This window comes from Nilaparvata lugens, chromosome 3, assembly GCF_014356525.2.
Source record: "Nilaparvata lugens isolate BPH chromosome 3, ASM1435652v1, whole genome shotgun sequence".
Taxonomy (NCBI): Eukaryota; Metazoa; Arthropoda; class Insecta; order Hemiptera; family Delphacidae; genus Nilaparvata; species Nilaparvata lugens.
In genome coordinates this window covers 38,469,207-38,495,102 of record NC_052506.1, presented here as the reverse complement: position 1 = coordinate 38,495,102, position 25,896 = coordinate 38,469,207, and the positions used below count along the sequence as shown (strand labels likewise).

The window sequence follows — 25,896 nt, the reverse complement described above, 5'->3', positions numbered from 1 at the left end:
TAAGTAGAAAAGTAAGTATATTCTATACCCCCACGCCACCCACAAAATTTAGGTGTTTTCTACTCCAATGTTTTGATCCCCCTCCGATTTTTTTTCTGAGTACGCCACTGAATACAACTCTGTTGTAAATGCAGCTCAAGAGAGCTGAACATTTAACATGGAAATTAAAATTATACCTACCTATAAACAAAATATCCTTTCAATTTATGAAGGATTTTCATGACTATATAGTGAGGTCCACGTTATGACAGTATTTGATCAACTTTGGTTTTGATATCCTTGTCTATCATTCGACAAAGCTGGTGGTACTATCCATTTCTAAGTCCACAACGATGCCAATTATGTTTTTGACAGTGTAGAAATATAATTAATTAATTCAGAGAATCGGCATCGATATTTTTCTATCTTTATCCACTGCCATTATAACGTAGACCTCATTATAGCAACTATATTCTACAAATATTATCATAATTTTTTTTATAGAATGAGATACCGGTGAGTTAGTTGAGTTTTAATTCTAATAAAAAACAAAAATTCAAATATTTTTTACGTATGACATTAAATTATATAACACGCATAGAACTGATAAAATTTGACAATAATGTTTTTCAGCAAAGTAGTACTTCACATAATACATTTACCTTGAGGCATAATGTTGGAAAATTCAAAAATTAAACAAATAGGCTATAAATAAATAATCAGCAAACTACAAAGGAAAAGAATGGATTAAAAATTCTAACCTCAAAGAGAAAAATCGACAATTCAGTCAAAAAGTCGACTTTGTATGATCGATAAAATTGATGAGCGTCAACTTCAAAATGACGCGCTTCTATTTATTTTCATTTTTGTATGATATTAACTGTTTTGAGTACGGTAATACTAATTCATAAAAATACTATATAGCAATGATTTATCCAACTAAAAAGATGTACTGATAATTAATGAATGGTTAGAAAAAAACGAATGCAAGTGAAGTACTGGCGCGGTGGTCTGGTATACACCTTCAATTTTTTTCTTTAAAACATAAAAAAACACATTTTTCTCAAACAAGGTTTGTTATCTTAAACTTTGGACTGTTTCAAATAGTTTCACAAAAATTGGAAAGTGGATATACGAGAACTTTCAATATTTACTGAATACTTTTGAAACTCTGACCAATTTGAAATAAAAATATGTAGCGTTTCTTCAGTTTGTGAGAAAAATTAAAAATGATATAATAAACGTTTTTGAACTAAAGATTCTTACTTAGATACAATTAAGATTTACTAATAAAATTTATTAATAATTCTTGTATTTTAAAGATATATTATTTATTTTATTCACCTATATTTACTGGAATTTTGACTATGTACTGATATGCTAATTTCTGATGCTGATCAAAATACACATTGACCATCACCTAGAATTTGCATGTTATCATTATTATATCACGTCACGTGATATTTTAACTTCACCACTTGATAGAAAGTCATTCTATTCTATATCATAACATAACCTTATACAATTATATATAAAACCATTAGTACTAATAGTTCTATTATATCATTATCAATCATATCATTATAATATTATCTGTTTTTGGCTCAAAATTTGAATGTTTTCATCATCAATCCAATCTTCAAATAAATGTGGCCTCATTCAGACTGAAAACAATATAAAATATGTAATGAATAACATTTCCAATTTCAGTAATAACTGGAGGTGAATAAAATAATGCACAAAAATGAAACACTTCTACTGGCGTGGGGGTCTAGCGGCACCCCAGATAGTTTCAAAAGTCTAATGAACGAAGTGCAATGATTGCAAACTGGCAAAACTGTTTTGACGGATGGCTAATGTGCTAACTTGAAGGTACTGAAAAGCACAACAGTGCAGACAACTCACGACGGTCACCAACACTGTGGAGGTCTGAAAACACCCCGTGCTAGTACTTAAGGGTTAACACACTTTCTTGAGCTGAACTTACACCGATGTCACATGCATAAAATGCGCAACTGGCTAGATCACAATACATTATTAGCTTACAATATTTGGAAAAAAGATGTTTCGAATATAATATATATAATATATATAATATATATAATAAATATAATATATATAATATATATGATATAATAATATGATTGTTGAAAAGTTTGATTGATAAAGGATTACCTTGATGTGGAGAAAGTCTCTAATGTCGAATGAGACGGCACTGCCGTGGACCGGCGAGTCGTCATCTACTGAGCCGTCGTAGCATACGTTTGTGCGCACTGCAAACGCCACCGGCTTCGACTGAAAAACATAACAAATCGTTCACTAGGCAACATTCAATAAGATGCTAGCTCTACTAGCAGGGTTTTTACCAGATTAAGGCTGTGCGAAGGCTAAAAAAACTTTCTACTGGTGATGTTTTTGAAAGTTTTTCGATTTGTATACTAACAAACTATCAAAATGAAAAAGTTTTTCCAGGAAAACATTTTCTTTCCAATCATTACTTTTTGAGATGTGAGCGCCTTGAATTTAAATTTTTGGGAAAAAAATATTATTATTTCAAATTCGGTTAGAGATAAATCCATGAAATTTTGAGGATAAATTCCTCATGGTTTTGTTGATGGAATAAAACAAAAGTTTCCTGAAAATATCAATTTTGGAGAAATTTATTCAATTTACGAAAAATAACTCAACTAAAAGTTATTTTTGGTCGTTTTTAGTAAATTTAATAATTTTTTCAAAAAATATTTTTTATAAACTGATATTTTCAGGAAACTTTTGTTTTATTCAATCAACAATACTAAGAAGAATTTATGCTTAGAGTTTCATGAATTTATCTCTCACCGAATTTGAAATTATCTGTCCCAAAAATTTAAACTCTAGGCGCTCATACCTCAAAAAGTAATGATCGGAAAAAAGCTTTCCTGAGAGAAGTTTTCCATTTTGATAGCTTGATCGTAAAATCGAAAAACTTTTAAAATATCACCAGTAGAAAGTTTTTTTTTTAGTTTTCGCACAGCCTTAAATAAAATTTGACATAAAATTCATAGACAACAATAGACAGAACGCAATGGGGATACAAAAACGAAACATGAACTCTCTGTATAGTGATCAATCTTTTCTATTTACAGAGGGGTATGAAGACATGTATACACTCTTTGCCAGTGGATATCTTGGTAACTCACTAGCAGTTGCAATAGAATATTATTATTGTAAGAAAGATAAGATCATAAAGTCTTTATGATTGTAAAGCTCCAAAAGAAAACTATTATCATAGAGATCAATAAATTGAATGAATAATCAAAATTTTGCTAGCATAAATATTCACAGTATTACTATTTGCAATCCATAGTTGTTTATCTCTAAACAATCATGTGTCAGATCTTGGTGTCAGATAGCCTGTAATTAAATCTTGGTTGTTTATGGATATAATAATGGAACAGAGAGTAACACATTATAATACATTCAAATAATTCCTATTTTTCTATGTTCAACCTAGAAAAATGAATAAATTCACCATATTATGTGTCTGATTATTAACTTTGTGGAAATATGATGATGGATAATTTTTATGGTTCTCGGTAATTCATTGCGATTCTCTAAGCTTTTTATTCTGACTTGAATAACATTTCAACCGAAAAATATGAGGAATTAGTTTAGAAAAAATACAAAACTATGTAACTAATGAACAAGCCAATGGGAATCTAATATAGATAAAAAATATTGTCAATGTTTCAGGTTCATCAAATATAATTATGTATTAGATTGGCACGAGATTGATACATAATATTTGGACTATTTGAGACAAAATTAGGAAATAGAAGTTTTGGACAATAGCCTGTTTTTCTTTTCCGACTATTGTATTGTACGCTCTAGCCAATAAATAAAAAAGTAATAACATATTTGTTCGTATTAAATATGACATAGGTACGGTACCACTTCTTCTGATTCTCCTTATATTCATGTTTCAAAAATATTCTGATTTTTGTTTACATTCTTGACCATTGTAGGAACTGTCCTATACATGCACTTTAGAATAATCTGAACATAGAAATATGCTAGAGTAGATTACAAGAGTTACTCTGGTGATGAAATCCACAAGTTTAGTGCTGAACTATGAGGGCTGAACCAATACTGAGCATTGGAGACTTGACCACTTTGTTGCCAGGCCCAGTGTAAACATGTATGACAGAGCGAGTGCATACATACAAAACGTGTTGACACTTAACTGAAGACCTGCATGCATACAGTTGCTGGGATTCTTCTAGGCTGCAGTGTTTCCCTTCCCGTCCAAACAACATTGTTTAAAATTCTATTGAATAAACGAGAAGGAAGAGTATGGGGACATAATAATATTTCTAGAGCTCATTTCAAAAGGTAATAGAAGCAGCCAATCAATCATATTTGATTAATGAAGATTCTCTGAATTTTTGAATGGCAATGTTCAAATGACTGATATAGTCCCAATTCGCACAAGCTTCACTCAAAGTTCATTTATTTTATTATAGAAGAAGTCATTTTTTGACCTCCCAAGTACAAACATGCAATAAATGCCTCACATCATGAGACATATCACAGAAAAGCTGAAGCATTTAGGAAAGTTGAATTTTGAATGATGAGCGAATTGCACAGTAGCCTACTCCTTTTCTCCACGCATATTCTAACGTATTAGTGGTCTGGGATGTCACAACTACAGTCTGCTTTCACTTCCATATTATCCATACATGTATTTCAATTCCATATGCCATTTCTATAATAATTATTATAATCCTCCACCTCATCACCTGTGCACGGACCACATATTTCTATGATTATTTTCATAATCAGAAAGTGTACTTGAAACTAGGTTTTTCATTTCCAGCAACTTCCAATCATCTCATCTTCATTAAAGTTTGAAGAGTTTCTGTGTGGCGATTTACTTTTCATAGACACTTCATCACATATTGCTTTTTCAGAACTCAATTCGATGGTAGTAGACTGTTTATAGAGTTGATATTGTCAAGAATATTCATTTGTCTCCAGATTGTCCATATTATCTTTTATATCAACCTCCAGATTAATAATTGTGTAAAGACTAGTATCTCAAATCGTTTAAATAAATCTGTGGTTCAAAAATATCAAGTCGTTTACATAAAAAATGTTTATAGATTGGTTGGAATTGTTGGGAATAAAATGCATCATCCCTCTCTGAAGTAGGATGAAGTCATCCAAAAATTGTAGAATCTGAGATTAAAAAAATGGAGGGTATTTGACTGACCCTTGCTTTCTCCAGCTGGCTGAGTGCCTGTCGCTCCTTCTCCCTCCTCAACGTCTCCTTCTCCTCGTCCAGAGATAAATCCGATGACGGCTGCGAGTAGTTAGAATCTGCTGAGCCCTGCAATTACAAAACAACACCATCCGTTATCACTCATGTGAATAGAAAAGATAGATCAGTTTATTGAAATGATCAACGAAATAATAGTGCAGTTTATTGAGATGATCAACGAAAAAATAGTTTAGTTGTTGAGATAATCAGTCAAAAAGTCACCTGTAGTGTCAAATTTAGTTCAGTAGGGTGCCCATGATAATAAGTTACAGTTTGAACTGCCACCGCTTTCAAATAGCCATGGTTACGGTTAGCTCGGTTCCTATCTCATGATAAATTATTATTTTTGAACCTTCAACTATTCGTCTTGTTGCATAAACATTTAGGAGTAGAACAGGAACATTTGATAAAGAAACTCACAGGTTTTAATAAATCATTTAGTAAAACAGCAACAATGAAACTTTTATACACATCTACTTATTACATATTCACCGATAAGCTTAGTATCTTAGATTTTGCTAATATCTTCATATTTCACAGGATTCACTTCTCAAAGTTCATGATACGAAACTCAGATCAAATTCCCTCCTTTTTTGCACTCCACGATTAATTTATTACTACTAATATTATTAAATGTTTGGAATTTGACTGATATGTGCATCTGACAATAGGCCGATTGAGATTAGTTTACAGATTTATTTCGATTGTTTATAAAAATGTATGTTTCATTCAGCCATTATTGTATTAAGAGAATAGAATAGGAATAACAGAAAACATGTTAGAACAGTCTAAATTTTTTCTGTACAGTGGAAAAGACAAAATGACAATCAAACTACAAAATAGGAATTCATGTTATATTACCGTATACCGTACTTCTTTAGGCCTGCTATTGACGATAACGAACCTACTTCATAAACTCTCCTATCAAACTCAAATGAGTTTTATGAGTATGTATGTTCTATACTTAATATGTATGGCATTTAACTACAAAAATATGTCAATGATAAGTGTTTGTACAAATAAATAATAGATGCATATATAAAAATTCATATAGCATGATAATATAGATTTTCAAATGGGTTTGAATGATTATATAGAATGATAATAGAAAAGATTCGTTTTCTATAAAAAGATAAATTTTCAATCAATAGTTTTATCATCAGTAAGTTGAATCAAATTTAAGGTGAAATCAGTAAGGAAGTAAGGTGATAAAATTTAGGTTTTCAAGAGATAAGCTTATATCTATGTTTTGTCAACAGCAGTTCAGTAACTGTATATTTTAGCACATTTTTATATAAGAGCTATTTTAGGAGTTTATTTCAGGATAATCTTTTAAAATAATTCATCAATTTTGACTCTACGTTGGAGGAGTTGACTATTTTTATTCATTTTGAGCTCATATTGTATGCATACTCTAAAAATATTCTATGAGAGCTACAAGCAACATCCACACTCAGGTGGCCTACTGTATTCATGAATTTTTAAAGTTTTTGAAATAGCCGCTATAACGAAGCAAAAATAAAAACCAGTAAGTTAGAGCGGTTTGTTCGAAAAGATTTATTCAGACCAAAACTTGAATAAAAAGGGTATAATCAGAGAATGGTTTTTACTATTGAATCATACCTTAATACAACATTAGATGGATAGAATTATTTTAAGACACTTTTTCAAAAAATACTTATTTTACAGAGTCGTCAACATTAGAAATCTCTACCTAACTCAAATAGGCTATATAAGTAAAGATCCTTTTATTTCAAGTGAGAGAAATTAGTTGAATACTGTATCGAAAATCGACTTATTCACTTTTTATCTAACATTCCTTGAAGAAGATGGTTAGTGCTTGAATTCAGCAATAATAGGGTGGGAAATAATGATTTTTCAAGTCAAACTTCCAAAAGACAGGCCTAACAGTAGGCCTACAGGTAATGGATAATAGAGTAGGCTATCTCACCGAATCTCACCGAATCTCACCTATTAGGCTCTTACATTCATAATTGAGTAAAAAAGTGATTGACAAAGTTTTGAATACAATAGGAATTGAAAATAGTTTGGATATTTCATAATTGGATATTACTGACTTCAAATGAATCTATGATTTTCGATTATCTATGATTTATAGGAAAATATTCGTTCATTGAAAATGTTTCCTTAAATTTTATACAGTATCCTAATGGTTTTTTTCTTATTTTATCAGTTTATCAAGACTTGATCTAATCATTAATATGATCATTACTTAATATTATCAATGCCTAATCTATTGTTTTCCAGGAATTTATTCTGATCATCAATATTGAATTAATTCGACTGCAGTGGGCCTACTTTAAATTGACTCAATTCAATGGTATGAGAAGACAGATAGTTGCTGCAAAAATATAATGCCATGCAATAGGAACATGCAGTTACAATACAGTAAATAGGTCTACTAGATAAACTGAATAGGAAAAAGTCAAATAAAAAAGCAACAGTTGTTCTGAAGTAATAGATTGTTACTGTAGGAACTAATTCCTATAAATATAAACTTTTCATCTATCAATTCCGTTTTTCCCAGTTGAGATTCTTCACAATTAATAATTTATGCACTATTAACGGATCTACTGATGAAATTCATTTCATAACAAGATTGAGGTTCTTAATATTCAAATATTATATTCTTATAAAAACGATTTATTAAATTTATCATTATTTGTGTCCTATTGAGAATATTGTAACTAATTCATTCTCTATTCAGTGTATGATAAATCAATTATTTGTTTATCATAACAAGCAAGATCATTCTGTACGCTATACTGAGTGGATTTTTGTATGTTAAAAATCTGGAACAGATAACTCAGAAGAAATTAGTTATACGATGCATTAAAACCGGTACTAATTTTCTGAATACAAGTTTTAGAATTCAGTACGGTATCTTTGAATTAGAACCAATAATTCCATTAGAATAATTGTAATAAAATTCAGTGATCATTGGATTATTGAGTTTCTTAAGTATTGTATGATCAATTTTGATATTGTGTACTACGTAGTATTTTTGATTTTTTGATATTGCTACATCAGTTTATTGAATTCAGAAAATTTATAGAATAGCAGCTTTCTATTATATTTTTAGCATGGAAGTTATATCCACCCAATAATAATTGTAATATTCCATTTCTATAACTTTGAGCTTACAAAGATCAATTTCTCTCCATGCAAGACATTTTTATGTTAACAATCATGTATTTTTTATTGTTCTCTTACGTCTTACACAGCACCTAGCTTATTCATAAAGTTTTTCAAATATAATTCATGCATTTAGCCTAAAACTCACAATACATGCCACTGTAGAAATTGATTTTGTAGCTCATTGATACGATAAGTAGGAAATTTAGCATTTCAACAAATAAAATAGTTGACAATAATTGAAAGTAATAATGTATATTAATTGTGATAGCTTACCAGAGAGGTGTACTTGGACATAAGTTACACCACTAGAGTGCAGCATGCAAAGGACAGTCAATAAGTAAACAAAGAGAAGAAAAAGTAGACACAAGTAACAATAAATGAACAGTGTAGAAAAATATATGTAACAATAATGGTAGCAAACGCACACAGACAGTGATGTGCACAATATATTATGAATGAAATATTATACAGCTGGTTGAACGGTGCTAGCAGGACAAGTACACAAAATGATGAGAGAAAACATACCATCAGTTTATAATCATTCTTTTTTGTGGTATCAAACTATCAATATCTTCATTCATGGAAATTAGCCTAATGCCTAACACATACAAAGGAGGACATAAACAAAAAGGAGTGGATGAGGGTTTGCTTGCTTTAGGACAATATACATGTTATAGCTATCAACGATATTCAATCCAGTAAGAGACTTTTTATCGAATATTAGCATCAAGAGAGCACAAATATTTTTTTTTGGTAGATTAACTCATATTCGTTTTATTACCAGGAATATCAATCACACTATACCTACATAATATCTACCTATTTAGAAATTATTTCTTCTATCTGACTTCATGTACCGTATTTTATGGAATTTCAAATAATTGAAATTCATCTTTTATGGGAATAACTCAATGTAATATATATTTAAGTGTAGATTTAAATTCATATTATTTATAATATCAGATTATTGTAGTTTTAGGAGCTGAAGTTGGAATTTTTTATCACCTTAATCATCTTATTTACTTGAATGCGATTTTATATTATATTCAATATTAATAGAAAAATGTTGTTACATTTATTAGATACTTTCACAAATGGTAGATGGTCCCTAAAGTATGATCATTTTATATTATTTTTTGTGTAAGATTTAAGATTTATTATTATTGAATGAGTATTATTTATTAACCATGAATTCATAATAAATATAGATTGAACGAATATAATTAATAATTTTTTTTTATCTCATAATTATCACGGTACCATATATGAATTATTACTTAATCAATTAAGTAGTAGATTATTACATAAATTCTATTATACCTAGATAGTTCATGTTCATTTCAATTCAATCACGGGTATAATGAATACATTATTTCCTAATCATTTCTGTTTATATTATGAGGTTTCAAATTTTTCTAAAATCAATTTACCTCTCCAAGAGTATTTTTTATTCATCTTTATGATTTTCATTTCGTTTTTCAATCAGAAGATCAGAACGTTTTTTAATCCTAGTGTTTACCATAGAAACATTGGAAAAAAATGTTGATTGAAAATTAATTTGATTTTGAAGAGTTAAATAATAGAATGCGATTAATGAATGGGATTATAATTTATAAAGGTATCGAAATGTTCATTATTTCTTAATCAAATAGACTACCTAGTAAAATCATCAGCAAAATCTAAACTTTCAAAGTTTACTTTTAAAATAAAAATTTTACAGTAAAAAAAAGCTGAAATATCTAGGATAACGACGAATGAGAACTTGAAGATGATTTTCCAAAAATATCTTCAAATTCAAGTTGGATGAACTCTTCTATCACTATATATCAGTTTTTGACTCTTCTTGCTTCCAACAGGCTTATTCTCATCAGCTATCCTACATCATTTCAATTTCAGATTGAAGAACCATTCATGTAGACTGTTTGTCATATGTTCCAATTCTTGAGAACTTGAAATATTAAGTGTGCTTCTCACAGTGACAGGAAATAGTTATTTGTGCAACTAGTGCGCAAAGTGACAGTTTGCTGCACCGAGAGAAACGTTTACGCACGAGCCATAGGCGAGGGCGGAATGGTTTCTTAAGTGCAGCAGAGGAACTTTGCGCAAGTATTTCACATCAAATTTTTCCTACAGTTAAACCATTGAATATAAGAAGTGATTGATTATGGGTAAAATGATGGCTAAAATCCATCAAATGTTTGTCTGTATAATTTTGTTATTAATAAAAGTTTAATTTATTTTAAACTTGATAATCCAATTGAAAATGAATAATCAAAAATTTATTCAAATTAAAAATTAAAGTAATCCAATTAATTTGAAAATTTGAATAATTTTGAGTAAATCTCAATTTCTAAATAATTTTTCTACCAATCAATTTATGAATGAAAAAAATATAATTTCGAATTATGAATAATCAATAATAAACAAAATGTATAATTTAATGAGTTCTCATTTCTATTTATTTGAAAATCAGAAAAAATATAGATAGAACAAATTCGCATTCAAAATACACGCCAACAATGTCAACTAATATTGGCTTGGTTCTTTTCTGACTGTTCTCACTTGTTAAGCTGCGTTTACACCAAAGCTATTAACTAAATGTTAATAACTTAATCCTTATAGATTCTATTAGATTGAACATAACTTATCATACACATGATGAACATATGTGTTGACATTACCAAAGCTGATAGGGATGGCTGCAAGATAATACGCAAAGTATTAAGAGTACGGAAAGTAATACTTTGAGCACTAGAGCGGAAAAGTGATTCTTTGCGTTCTGTAATCAGTGCAGGAATGGTCACTTTTCAAGGTAACTGTAGGAAAAAATAATTTCCAATATTGCTAGTCTCTCTGTTCTTAAAAGGTAAATTGTATTCATTATTTTTTCAAATGACGACTTATAGTTTATCAGCGTTCCCGTATTGGTATATTGGCTTGGTTCTTTTCTGACTGTTTTCACTTGTTAAGCTGCGTTTACACCAAAGCTATCAACTAAATGTTAATAGCTTAATCCTTATAGATTCTATTAGATTGAACATAACTTATCATACACATGATGAACATATGTGTTTGTCAAGCTCCGTTCAATCTAATAGAATCTATAAGGATTAAGTTATCAATATTTTGTTAATAACTTTGGTGTAAACGCAGCTTTAATATCAATTTTTGCGTTTTTGAATTAATTCATAAATACATATTTCATCCACATATAGGTATCAACGAGAGCTTGAATTACACTTGATTGATAAACCTGATCTACGAGAGTATTATACATTTTTAATTAATTGAATTCGCCAACATACTAGGCCTATTTGTGTTTCAATTTTTGTACGAGCTCGGAGAAAGAAAGAATACTGTATCACAATATAACTGTACCTCAAATATGATTGGGTATTCTGTGGCATGATGGACGAACAGGATTACAGGATTTATGGTATTTGGATACAAGATTATTACACAAATTAACAAATCAAGTCTATCTTGTGAATGAATCTCTTGCAACACGACGAGGCAAATTTATTGTTTTAATAAACGGTACAGCCTACAGCTTGAAAAATTATACAAATTAACAGATTATTTTTCCAAATTCAATTAGGTCTATTGATGTAGCCTATATCACGCAGATAAGTAATCATTGGTTTGCGAGCAGCGTTCTGCCAAGTCTACTGTGCTGCGCTGAGCTATTGTTTTATTCGATTTGAAAAGCTCGTCGCATTGTTTTGTTGTTGATAAGGAAAAGTGGGGCTGGCGAGCAAGTGAGATAGGCTTGAATAAGGAATGATAGAGAAGAGAGAGAGACACGTGTTTGTGAGTGGGAGCGAATGAGAAAGTAGGAAAATAGAGAAAATGAGAAAGGGTTGAAGAAGCAAGAGACATGTGGCAGCATGGTGTTTTGCTTAGCACGGTTGCCGCACCCTTTATTGATCGCTCCCCCTCCCCCCACTACACCCCTCGCCGCATAGCCTACTTTGTGCTACTACTTATGCCCTTTCCTGACCCAAATTCATTCCAATTCAATATTTTTCATGCCGATCAGATTATATTTTTGGTTTCCATGAGCATATAATATGGCTATGAAAGAAGTGTTTCGATGAAAGCATATCATATATGTGACCACGCAAGATGACAAGCAAAACTACGAACAATCACTCATCCGCTCACCAGTTCCACGTCCGCCCACACAATAGTTGCCTTATTTAGACGAAACTAATTCGAGAGTTGCCGTCAAGTAAAAGGATGTTTACTGATACTTTTTAGGGGTGCAATTTTCAACCTTCACGTGGAACTGCAAACCTTAGTAAATTGTGACGTAGACTTGGTTGAAAATATTTAATGACATAAGAAGATTGTGTAAGACATGATGTAAGGCAATAGATTCAGGAATTTCTAGCTCGATAAGTTGACGTTATTATTAGGGATGGGTATCGAAAGACAAAACATCGATGTTTTGAACATCGATGTTTTTTTCATCCTAACATCGATAAGTGAAAAACATCGAACAGTAAACATTGATGTTTTTGAACATCGATGTTTTTAAACATCGTTTATCGCCCTAAGTTTTATGGATGATACTATTAGTCCAGTCAATATAGACATAAAAAAGGGGGTGTGCTTGCAATTTATATTGTAGTTCTGATTTTTTAATATATTATTTGGGTACATAAGAGAAGTCCAGAACCAATTTCTTCATGCAAGATTTCCTTGTGCTAGATACAAGATAGCCCAAAAACCTTGTATTTTCGGCTCATTTTCCAGTTTTCAGCTATTTCTGCCAAACCTCTCCCAGATTATATAATTCTGAAAAAAATGAGATCACTCGGAACTCTCTATCTCCAATGAGTACTTTGTTATAATTTTTCAAAAATGAGTAAAATTTGAAGAAAAAATCAATTTTGATGAATTTTAGTTTTTAATCAACAATATCTTCCGATTGTTACAATTTAGATGTATATTTCAAAATCCCTCTAGGCGTATTTTTGTGCTATACAATCTGAGATCAGGTAGAGCGCTCTATGTCATATAGATTTCCAGGTATACCTGACAACAATGCTCCTTGTATTGTGGAAAACACCTAATTTTCAGCTTCAACCATCATCACCATCTACTTTGTCCTCACATTGATATTTCGCACAATGACATAAGTTCATGGGTAAGAATCACCCGTTAGATGCACTTAATTTCAGTATTTCCTAGTAGAGGCACGCTTAAGGACACCTCAAGGATCAAAATTTCAAACACTTATAATTTACTTTTGACACAATGCTCAGATTCCATCGTACTACACTTCATTCTTCTTGGCTCGCCAAGGCGGTTCAAAATCATGCATCAACAGTCAAATTCGGTCAAAAAATAGATAATTTATTGTTGAGTATAGGTACTTATTCATATTCCATACATAAGAAATGGCCAATTTCTATATTCAAAACTATGTATCTCGGTAACCCCTTATTATAAAAATTATTACATGATCTTGAAATGTACAATAGAATTTTCTATTTCATCTGCTGTGAACAATTCATGAGAAAATATGTTCGTAAAGTGAGATTTGATTGTTGAAAAAAATCCGGAAATTTTAGATATTTTTCTCATATTAACGGTTTTGGCAGTTCTATGATAGCGAAAAGTGATTCAAGATGGATTTTAGACAACTGAGCTCGTAGAGGATGAATTTATTTACTATTTGTAATCAATCGTAAGTTTCTATGATGTATCAGACTCGTTTTAGAAACTCTTGATCAACAGCAAAATTACGAAAAAAATGTATAAACTGAAATCGCCATTTTTAAAATCTTAACTTCCAAATTGTTTTGGAATCGAAAGTATTATTTATTGGAGTGGGTAGAGGGGGACAATTTTCACATTCTCACTAGATTTGGAAATTTTATCAGAAGTATTTCACAAGACATGCAACTTTGAATATAGAAATTGGTCATTTTCTGTGTATTGGAATATGGGCTTAAGTACACTCAACAATAAATTTTCCATTTTTCGACCGAATTTGACTTATTATGCATGATTTTGAACCGCCGTGACGAACCGAGAAGGATGAAGTGTAGTACGATGAAATCTGAGCATTGTGTTAAAAGTTATGTGTTTGAAATTTTGATCCTTGAGGTGTCCTTAAGCGCGCCTCTCTACTAGGAAATACTGAAATGAAGTGTATCTTACGGGTGATTCTCATAGAACATAATCTCAAGAGCTTATGTCGTTGTGCGAAATATCAATGTGAGGACAATGTAGTTGATGATGATGCTTGAAGCTGAAAATGAGGTGTTTTTCACAATACAAGGAGCATTGTTGTCAGGTGTACCTGGAATATGAGATAGATCGCTATACCTGATCTCAGATTGTAGAGAACAAAAAGAGCTTTTAAAGTGACTACAATTTTATCTGGAGATATTGTTCCAATATTTCAACAGTTACTAACTGGAATCACAGCAATTTTGGACTTGTGGTATTCAAGTAACAGTCTTTCGAATAAATGAAGTCAGGTTGTGACTAGAAAGATACATCAACTCTAGTTCACAAGATTTGTCATCTTCATGGTTTAGTCTGAAACCTCTCGGGATATCCTGTAGGATTCGGTCTTGAAATTTCACCCTAAGCTAATTTTAGCAATCATTGATACTCTTATCGTATTCATTCAATACCTGATAGATTTTTTAGGAAATGAAAATGGATTAAGTTTTTTTTATATGGATATCTGCACTCCTTACAATACGAGGACCTCTTTTCCAGAGCTAGATTAATTAGTGTTAGGCACATGTTGAGGAAATAATTGTAGTAAGAAAAACCTCTTTCTTCCTAAGAAACGAAGAATCCGACCTCTTATTCAATTCTAAATAACTTAGTGCCGGTTGCACAACAGCCGGTTAAATTTTAACCGTGATTAATTCCAGGATAACCAATCAGAGAAGCAGTCTTTTCAAAAACGCCTTCTCTGATTGGCTCTCGTGAAATTAATCATGGTTAAAATTCAACCGGCTGTTGTGCAACCGGGCCTAACTATCTAACCTTGACACGGGCCACAGAAGTAATGTAAATCTTCAAGAGTATCCAACAGTCTCACATAAAAATACAGAGAGCCTGATTGAAAATAAAAATAGCAATCTGCAGGAAATCAAAACTTATGCGAGATCTTTCACAAAGAGTGATCTATATTCACAAAAAACAATAAACAGGATACTACACTAAATATGATAGAGATAATGATTGTAATTCTGTTACTATTGCTTATTGCTCTCAAGATAATCCTCTTCAAACAAAAAAATAAAAAAAACTTGTATCAAATTAAAAAATTAGAATTGTTTTTACTTTTTAGTTGGGAAAAACATCGGATGACCGATGTCTAGGTAAAACCATCGATAAGTGAAAAACATCGAACAGTAAACATCGATGTTAAAAACATCGATGTTGATGTTGAAACATCGATGTTTTTAAACATCGATGTATCGATACCCATCCCTAGTTATTATGCAAGCCTATAATCCCTGTACTTGAGTAATTCAGTGCAGTAATCAGGCCACAACTCTGTTATCAACGACAGCTATAGGCTAATAATATTGAATCTTATTATATTAAAGCTTTATAATAATAATAGATAGAGGAAAACACCTTGTTTAATAATTGAAGATTAGTCTTACAATTTTTTGAAAATGATTGGAATGAACCATTTTGAGCTATTTATCACGAATTTAAATTTGCATTTATATCCTTCAAAACTTTCAACCGTTAAACTTTTCAAAAAATTATGTAATCTATAATAATTGTGGAATGGAAGATGTATTATGAAAAAATCTCAAATAGTATCATTCTTATTGCCCTTTTTTCCATTGAATGTTGAATATAACATTTCATTAACTATTATCATTTCTTTCATAACAAATTTTGTAATGTAAGGTTATTGTTTTAACTTGTTAATCCCAATTTTGTAGAATCCTCTTTTTCATCTCCAAAACCTTTATCCCTCAATTAGTTTCATTTTCCATAGGTCCAATCGTTCACGCAACAGCAACATGTAATAACCCACAATTTTGACATTTTCAGTTTTTGGTTTCAAACAATTCGTATAGGTTAGGCGCACCGTTTGCAACTTGTTTTAAGCCACAAAATGCATTGATATTGAATAAAAATGCGATAAACAAGTTTGTCTTAACCCACAATCCACTAGAAATGAAACTTCAATATGTCATAACCCACAGCCTGTGGCTTACAACATGTTGTAAATAGACTGCCATCTTGATAGTGAAATAGCAATATGTCCTAATCCACTGCTTGTGGCTTATGACATATTGATGTTCCTACAAACTTGTCTCAGCTGTTGTGTTTGTGCTGTATGCCACGTGCGAGTTTCTTCAATTTTTCTTCAACTTTTGTTTATAAACATTATTATCCACATAAAAGGTATGTATGGAAATATTTCTTACATTATAAAAATTAAAATGATTAGTTTCATTCTCATGAATAGAGTCGTTGATGGATAATCAACTTTCTGTGATAGACTTGGCATGTTCAGCTAGTGGAAACCATTTCCTTCTTATGCCTTTATTGTTTACAGAAACTAAATGAGATAATCAATAAATTAAAATAAACACAATGATATCGAAATGTCTCATGATTTCCAATAATTATTGAGGATTACAGTATTTTGATTTTCAGTTTGGGGTAAGTCATAAGTGGTTGAACTGCAGCAAAAAAAGAGGCAGTAGAAGCTGCAATAGTGCGGTAACACGGTTTTTTCTAATTTTACTCATTCCTCAACTATGAGAGCTTAATAGGCGATAATAACAATAAATTGATATCCTATTTTTGAGTTTTATACAGTTTTCACATATTATCAATTACTAAGATAATGGGCCAGGCATCAGTTGTTATTCTCAATGCTACAAAGTGAAGAATCTCTATGTCTAAAGTTGGGGTTTACACTATGTACCAAAACCTGCTATATAGCAGATTTGTGTAACATCTAGCAATGTTATATAAAATCTTTCACTTTCAAAAGTGCTATATAACTTCGCTATATGTAGCAAATCCTGCTAAATATAGCAAAAATTGTGCTATTCATCAAGAGTGGATAGAGATACGTGCTACATCTAACATTTAGTGATTCTACAGAGTCTCTAGATTTGTCTGTTTACACTTACTTACTTTTTTGTATAGCAAAAGTTATTTATAGGAATGTTATATAACAGAAGTTATATATCAATTTTATATAGTAAAAGTTATATAGCAGAATTTGCTATATATGAAGTAGAAAATAGAAATACAATATGAAGTACAAAATCCTAAACTAGTATGAGTATCAATATGTATAGCCTATCAATTATTGAGTAAATTGGCCTATAATTTCAAAAATTTGTATCTATTGTTTCAGGATGAGCCAGGCTTCGGATATGGATTGCGGAGATGATAGCGATGTTGGCGATGAGGAAGTTGACTATCTTTTCAATATGCTGAAGGAGTCAAATAGCTGTTTGGTAAAATTCGATGATATTAGATTAGAAAATGTTAATACCAGTAGTGTTGAAGTGGATCAAGTGAAAGCACATGAAGAACTGATCTTTGTAAATAATGTTGAAGGAGGTGGCATTATTTCAGAGAATGTTAATATCAGTAGTGTTGAAGTGGATCAAGTGGAAGCACATGAAGAACTGATCTTTGTAAATAATGGTGAAGGAGGTGGCATTATTTCAGAGAATGTTAATACCAGTAGTGTTGAAGTGGATCAAGTGGAAGCACATGAAGAACTGATCTTTGTAAATAATGGTGAAGGAGGTGGCATTATTTCAGAGAATGTTATACCAGTAGTGTTGAAGTGGATCAAGTGGAAGCACATGAAGAACTGATCTTTGTAAATAATGGTGAAGGAGGTGGCATTATTTCAGAGAATGTTAATACCAGTAGTGTTGAAGTGGATCAAGTGGAAGCACATGAAGAACTGATCTTTGTAAATAATGTTGAAGGAGATTGCATTATTTCAGAAAATGTTGATACCAGTAGTGTTGAAGTGGATCAAGTAGAAGTACATGAAGAATTTCCAGTTGTGAGGGATGTCGAAATGAATGTTGATTGCAAGAAAAGACGAAACCCCGAATGTTGGAAAAGAAATAAGCAGAAAAAATTGAGAATGGAAGGAAAAGAGTACATTGGATTCAGTAGAGTAGGGAACATTGTCACTCACAATCAGCCTCGTGCTGCTAGAACGATTGGGAAGAGATGCACATCAATTGCTTGTAAGAATTATGGAACAAGAAGGTGTCATGAAATTAAAGATGAGGATAGGAAAACCATTTTTGAAAAATTCTGGAATGACATGACATGGGATCAGCGCAAAGTTTTCGTCGCCAATACAGTTGAAAAAATACCTCCCAAACGAAGATACACAAATGAAGATTCAAGAAGACAAAGTACATTAGTTTATAATCTTCTTATCAATGAGATAAAATATCCAGTGTGTAAGTCGATGTATCTATCCACTCTTTCTTTAGGAGCACGTACAGTGAATGAATGGGTTGCAAAGAGTAGTGATGGCATTATAAAGTCTACAGAGGTGTCTTTTAAAGAACGAGCACCCAATTCACATTGTAAGAAAGACGATGTTACAAGGCTTAATCAGTTTTTTGATTCATTAGCAAAACTGCCTTCACACTATGGGAGGAAAAACTCATCAAAATTATACCTGGAGCAAACCTTTGAAACTTTGCTAGAAGTCTACAACGTATATTCTGATGAAATGAAGAATGAATGTAGAAAACCGCTGAGCAGGACTAAATTTTCATCGGTTTTCAAAGAAAAAAATTTATCTTTGTACCAGATAAAAAAGGATCAGTGTGATACATGCACTAAGTTCAAAACAGGTAATATTTCTGAATCTGAATGGGCTGAGCATGACATTAAAAAAAAAAGAGCTAGAGAAGAAAAAGAGAAAGACAAGTTATCAGGAGTAAAAAATGAGTGTTCTGTTCTTACAATGGATCTTCAAGCTGTCAAGCTTTCACCTTTCATTCGTACGAATGCATTCTATTATAAAACGAAATTAGTATGTCATAATTTCACTGTATACAATATAGTGTCACATCAATCAACCGCATACTGGTTCAGTGAAATTGACAGTGATCTGTCAGCTTCGACATTTGCATCCTTGATATTAGTTTACTTGAAAGATCAACTGTCAAGTGAGAAAAATATTGTTATATTTAGTGACGGATGCACCTACCAGAACCGCAATGCAATTATGGCGAATGCACTTTTGAATTACTGCATAGAAAATAAGTGCACCATAATTCAAAAATTTTTGGAACGCGGCCATACACAAATGGAGTGCGACTCAGTGCATAGCCTCATTGAAAGGAAGTTGAAGAACAGAGAAGTCTACTTGCCAAGCAATTACCTTACCGTAACAATGGAAGCAAGAAAGTCTTCTCCCTACATTGCAAAATGGGTTACATTCGACCAGTTTACCAACTACTCACATAGTTCATCACAAAGGTAAGCTGTATTCAGGTTCATCCAAAACCTCTCCCATATTAGTTTTTAAAGTAGTTGTCAAACAATTTATCTCTCCAAAATAATCTTCAATTTGGATTCCCATGTCAAACATTAATAATGAACACGTATTTTCAAATAGTTTATTTTCTTGTTTGGTGTTTTTTGAACATTCATAGTAACTTACATTTCAAATCCAAAATTGTTGATGCACATAGTTTTTATTTGTAACTGAAAATCATTGAAGAACTAGAAATCATAACACACTTTTTATATTTGGGCTATTTTTTCAAATTATTAGGGAATATAGAAGTTGTGGACTCTTTTTCTGTTTCTTTTAGGCTACCTACCTATTGAGTTGATTGTGCATGATCTTGAAAATAAATACATAAAATCAATGATACTGCAGTTGAACGTTTATAAGTGATGAATAATTCATCACTTATTTGAGTGGACAACTCTCTTGTTGTTCATTTGTCTTCCTGATATGAATTGGAGAATGAAATGTACAATAGTAATAATTGGTGCTGGCAAGAGTTGCAATTCATCTATTCCTGCTCAGTCTTTGCAAAGAGGAAAGTGACAAAAATTGTGAATAATATTATTCAATTAATATTCACAGCCGTGTTCAAGACAATGTAGGATCAGGTTTGTCAAATTTTATACTGTGGTTGTGAATAAATTCAGAACTTCACTTTCAAAAGATGTTCAGTTGATTTCTAATTTCCGTACTGTGTATCATAGCAATTTTAGTCTGATTATTATTGGTGGTTGGTTCTTTTGTTCCAGATTTTCAAGTCTAAGGCCTGGGCAGAACAAGGTAACAGAGATCAAGGCTCTACAGTATTCGCCAGATGGAATTCAATTCAAACTTGATTTTGAAGATGACTGGACAAAACTTCCGCAACGGATAAAAAACCTGGAAAAGAAAATAATTTGGCCAAAACTCCATACTTCCACACGCAAAATATCCAGCCAAAAGTTCAATCATTTGCAGCAGCTGAAAGCATTCATACCCCCAGACTGTCATGCTTTCTATGACCAGCTTCCACATGAATGATCATGATCTAAATATTTAATGAATTCATCTTATCTAATAATTCTTACTGAATGTTTTGCTAATTTTTATCTAATCTAATAATTCTAACTGAATTTTTTGCTGTTGTGTTTATCTTATTTCTCTTATTATATTGTAATCTTATTTTTTATTTCAATTAAAATTATTATAAAGATTCATAATAGGTATCTACTTTATTAATTTCTTGGTTTCTATACATGTTCATCAACCCTTACAATAATACAAGTGAATGTGATACTAATTTATGCAGACAATGTTTTTAGAGTAATGAGAGTATTCATTCAATCAGTGCTCTATCATACTCAGAGTTCATGACAGATTGTATAGACTAGCAGAATTCAGCAAAGAGCATTCACTTATGAAATTCATCCAATTATTCTAAAAATATTGTCTGCGTTGTGATACATTATAATTTGTGTGATTTATTTTTATAATTTATTTATCATCAGTACATTATCAATAATGAGAAGCAAAAAAGTTTCGAGGTTTTGGTAGAAGCAAAATGACCTAACCCTCAAAAATTGACAAATTTTCTATGGTAATATGTCTTAACCCACTTTATTCTTTTCAAAATAATATTTTATCAATTTTTACAACTTGGATATGAACATTATCATATTTATTATATGAATGATAGCAAAAAGTATTCAAAACTAGTAAAATATGTATATTAAACAGTTAAATGTCTCTCCTGTAAAATTAGGGTTGTGTGGGTTATCACATGTTGCTGTTGCGTGAACGCAATGGTTCTATATGGTTTATGTTATTGCTCTATACTTGCGCTTTTAATGTTTTTATGCTCCATACATACATGAATACATCCATAAATACATGACAACTGGATTTCGACTCGAATTGAGAAATCACGATCAAATCATCGCTAATCAATGAGAAATTGTGATGACGCTACCGTGTTCCCGTGTACCCCAACCCCCACCAGTGACAATACCTAATTGACCGAGCGAAGTGAGGTCTAAGATTCAAGTCGACGGTTTGGCATTTCTCTTAATGTTTGAATGTTTGAATGTTTAAATGTTTATATGTTTATATGTTGCGCATTTACGGCGAAACGCGGTAATAGATTTTCATGAAATTTGACAGGTATGTTCCTTTTTTAATTGCGCGTCGACGTATATACAAGGTTTTCGGAAATTTTGCATTTCAAGGATAATATAAAAGGAAAAAGGAGCCTCCTTCATACGCCAATATCAGAGTGGAAATCAGACTATAGAATAATTCATCATAAATCAGCTGACAAGTGATTACACAGATGTGTGGAGAAGCCACTCTATTGCTATTGCTATAAGGTCTCTAGTTTCAATCAGGTACTTGTGGATGAGAATGATCTGTAAAGTTGATCATGTCTCATATGGTAGGGAAACCAACTACTCCATACTCCCCATTTCTACACAGCATGAAGCTGTACCATGCAGGAATTATAGTCAGCAATAAATTAGCAGTCTATTTGCCTTGATAATATGTAAATAGAGAACTTAGTAAGTTCAGCACATATGATATAGGGCTAAGTACCCTGGGAGCACCAGTTTGAAGAAGCAGGAGAGCGTTTCTTGTAGTGTGTGATTCAACAGAGATAAGGCGATGTAACAACAAAAGCTGGGCCTGGGCTGGTGTTGAGGCTGAGAGGTTGTGTGGTGGAGTGAGACCATGCATTGATCAGTTTTTGTGAGAGATCCTTTTCATCGTGTCCACTTGTCTTTGGCAGCATTCCCGACATTTTGAATCAGGCCAATAAATAATTTGAAGCAGACTGCGGCATCGCATCGCACTGCTGGCCAGCTCCTCATTCAATACAATGTATGTACAGAACAATGTCAGTTCCAAGTTTGCCGCATTCTGCTTTCGAAAGATTGAGTGCCAGTGCCCTCTCCAGTCACCAGTCAGGCTCTCTTGGCTTCGTTTTTGTGTTGATTCTTGGTTACATCGCCTAGGCAATAGCTGTTTTATAAGATTGTAAAGCACTCATTTCACAGTCCAGGAGGGTTTTAAATAGATTAACATTCAAAAACACACTTCTTACAATTTTCATAAAAACCAATTAATAAAAGAAGGTACAGAATGATAAGAATGCTGAGCTGTGTACTAATACCTCCCTCATTCATACTAGGAGATGGGTACAAGTTCCTGTAAGTCAATTGTAACAGTAACATAATTTACTGTAATAATTGTATATAGAAAATATACAGAACCTATTGTAATTGGAACAGAAAATACAACTCTTCCTCAGCTAGTCTGCTGATACCTTGCTTGTATCAAGGCGAAACGATCGTGACGGTGACTGTGAATTTCAATCCCTGTAATCAAAATGTGTTATATTTTGTTTGAAATACGTTTTTTATAATCATAATTTGAGCTCCAAATCTTGGATAAGCGAAAATCGAGGTAGCGGAATGTAATATTGCATATCAAATCGATTACCTATCAGATCTATCACTTTCAGTATCATTCTACAGGAATAAGAAAACTATCAGAATGAGATTGGATGGATTGTCATGATATGAAAGTCGCTCAATACTGTAAAAGTGAGATTCCGGCTTTTGTGTGTGACTACAACAGTGACGTGTGTTCCCAATTCAATCACTGTATCACTAGCAATCACAAAATGAACTACACATTTCAGGTTGGCATGGCAAGTTTGTATGCTTCTGTTCACTTCCCTTGATTCGAACAAGGCTCGATGGTGAATAATCTGCTTGATTGATTTTTCTGGAAATACAGTGGTAAGGGGCCCAGGGCGCAAAATAAACCGGCCGAATGATGGACAGGCTATCCTGTGTTTTTTTTCTGTGAGCTTGCGCGTGCAGGCGCACTCTATTTTCGGGTCAAACATTTGTGGTCAGACGTCGGCGCCTACATAACTCGGACGCCTCGAACGCTGGTTTGGACGCTCGAATCCAGCCGACCCGAGATCGAGCTCCATTCATGATCGACGCAAGCGCTCCCTCTCACCCCCCTCATACCCACCCTCACCCACCTGCCACCATTTGCCAACATCCGGCCTCCCTTTGCGGCGCGGCAGCCCTCTGACATCATATTTCCGACATTGAAAATGGTAAATTAGTGGACCAACTATTTCAAAATATCATTCATACACACCTACGCTCTTCCGATCTCTTAGCATGGCACTGGAGTTCTCACATCGCAGCAATATAGGGAATCGTGAATAAATGATGACTTATGTATGGATTACGCTGCGAGATCTGAATATTATACAACTTTATTCAACAAATGATGAAGTCCTGGTATTCTCCTGATATGTTTATCTATAATTTTTTCAAAGAATTTAAAAAACAGTCAGTGGAAAACTCAATTATACTTCAAATTGGAAATAGCCATTATGCATTCATTACAACATATATGTAATGTTATGTATATTTAATGAGTATTGCTGAGTATAGGGAGTTATTGAATGATTATTAGAGTTATTTCATTGGCTGAATAGTTCCTACAAAATTCAAGTAGAGTAGCCTAATGTTGGAGAAAAATTCGTTATAATTCTTTAAAAAATAGTAGGTATAACTTATGTGATTTGAAGCTATAGCTATTATTGTCGAAGGAAAAATTCTGCTCTGTTTATTCTGAAATGATTTCAAAATAAATTAGAGTTGGATTCATAAAAAAACAATTTATTCTTGCTGAATTGATTTTCGCTTGCAAATCTCCTCTGAAGAGGAACATTCTGAAGATTCATGAAACAAAATATCACTGTCTGTGTCACACCCGACATGTAGCCAGGCCAGAATAATTATACTCTGAAGAATATGTCAAAAAAGGAAATGGAAAGCCAAGCATCAACGGAGGAACTAGGATAAGTATCAGAAGAGGAGCTGATATTTTCCCAAAAAGAGACATTAGACTTGATACAGGTGCGTGGCAAAATAGGCAGGTGGGAAAGTTCATGAATGTGAAAGGAGATGAGAAACAGAAAGTGCTCGGTAACCTCGATATTAATACGATGGTGTCTGGGAAATATTGGAACGAAGCCACAAATCCCAGCCCAGGATAGAATGGAACAGGATCAGGGGTTGATATGTTATAAGAATATATATGGGTGATCTATAATGTAGATCAAGGATAGTGAGTTTATAGCAAAGCTCGGTTTAAAAAATATATAGGAGTCAAATTCACCATAAGTTTAGTCTAATATGTATCATGAAAACCAAATACAAATTGATATTTGATTCTTGGAATGTCTCATAGAATGCTTTCGTGCTTTTTATAGTGATTTTTCAAACATCGGTCTTGAAAAATTGTTTTTTATATACCTTTACTGAACTCTTCAAGAAATAACTTGTTATTGTTAGTTGTTATAATAAAGGATCGAATAGCTGATCAACTATGACAATCACTTCTCATAACTGTTGCTGGATAGTATTTTTCTACGGAGGAGGTCCATTATTTCAATCAAGGATGAAACTAGTGAAAATTAAGCTACATATATTCTGCTCATCAGGGTCTCTTGTCGATTCATTAAAAAATCACCTCTTGAAGTGTGATTTAGTAGAAATATTGGGGGACCGAGCTTCGCTCTGGAGTAAAAAAGCATAAAAAATTTATTACGAAAGAAGAAATTATAATAACATTCATAGTTCATACAGAAAGGTTCTATCTAATCACAGTGGATTGAGATTGATTCCCAGAGGAATGTAAAAATTTATCTCACAAACGCCCGGTTGCAAAAAAGCCGGTTGAATTTTAATCCTGATTAATTTCACGTGAACCAAATCAGAGAAGACCATTCCAAAAAGATGGCTTCTCTGATTGGTTCTACTGGAATCAATTAGGATTAAAATTCAACCGGCTTTTGTGCAACCGGCACTAAGTACCTGATTGAATGATACAAAAGTTCGAAAGCTGAGTCATAACTTTGTCTCAG

General features: G+C 32.4%; 2 protein-coding genes across 16 annotated transcripts in view; one reads left to right on the top strand and one right to left on the bottom strand.

The window, feature by feature from the left end:
- The window catches only part of LOC111054417 (voltage-dependent L-type calcium channel subunit beta-2), a 312,670-nt gene that overhangs the window by 21,630 nt on the left and 265,144 nt on the right, over positions 1 to 25,896 (bottom strand). For 13 of the 15 annotated variants that reach the window (XM_039423719.1, XM_039423721.1, XM_039423732.1 and 10 more), the window contains 2 exons: positions 5,231 to 5,347; positions 2,155 to 2,274 (listed from right to left, as the gene is read on the bottom strand). In XM_039423719.1, the coding sequence (XP_039279653.1) occupies positions 2,155 to 2,274; positions 5,231 to 5,347 (237 nt within the window). Of the gene's footprint in view, positions 1 to 2,154; positions 2,275 to 5,230; positions 5,348 to 8,710; positions 8,743 to 25,896 lie in introns of all 15 variants that reach the window. The other 2 variants (XM_039423730.1, XM_039423731.1) reach the window with 1 other exon arrangement.
- Positions 18,700 to 21,745, top strand: LOC111057322. The gene is made up of 2 exons (XM_022344751.2): positions 18,700 to 19,927; positions 20,714 to 21,745. Exons 1-2 carry the CDS (start codon positions 18,753 to 18,755, stop codon positions 20,982 to 20,984), a joined length of 1,446 nt encoding a protein of 481 aa, XP_022200443.2. The 5' UTR covers positions 18,700 to 18,752; the 3' UTR covers positions 20,985 to 21,745.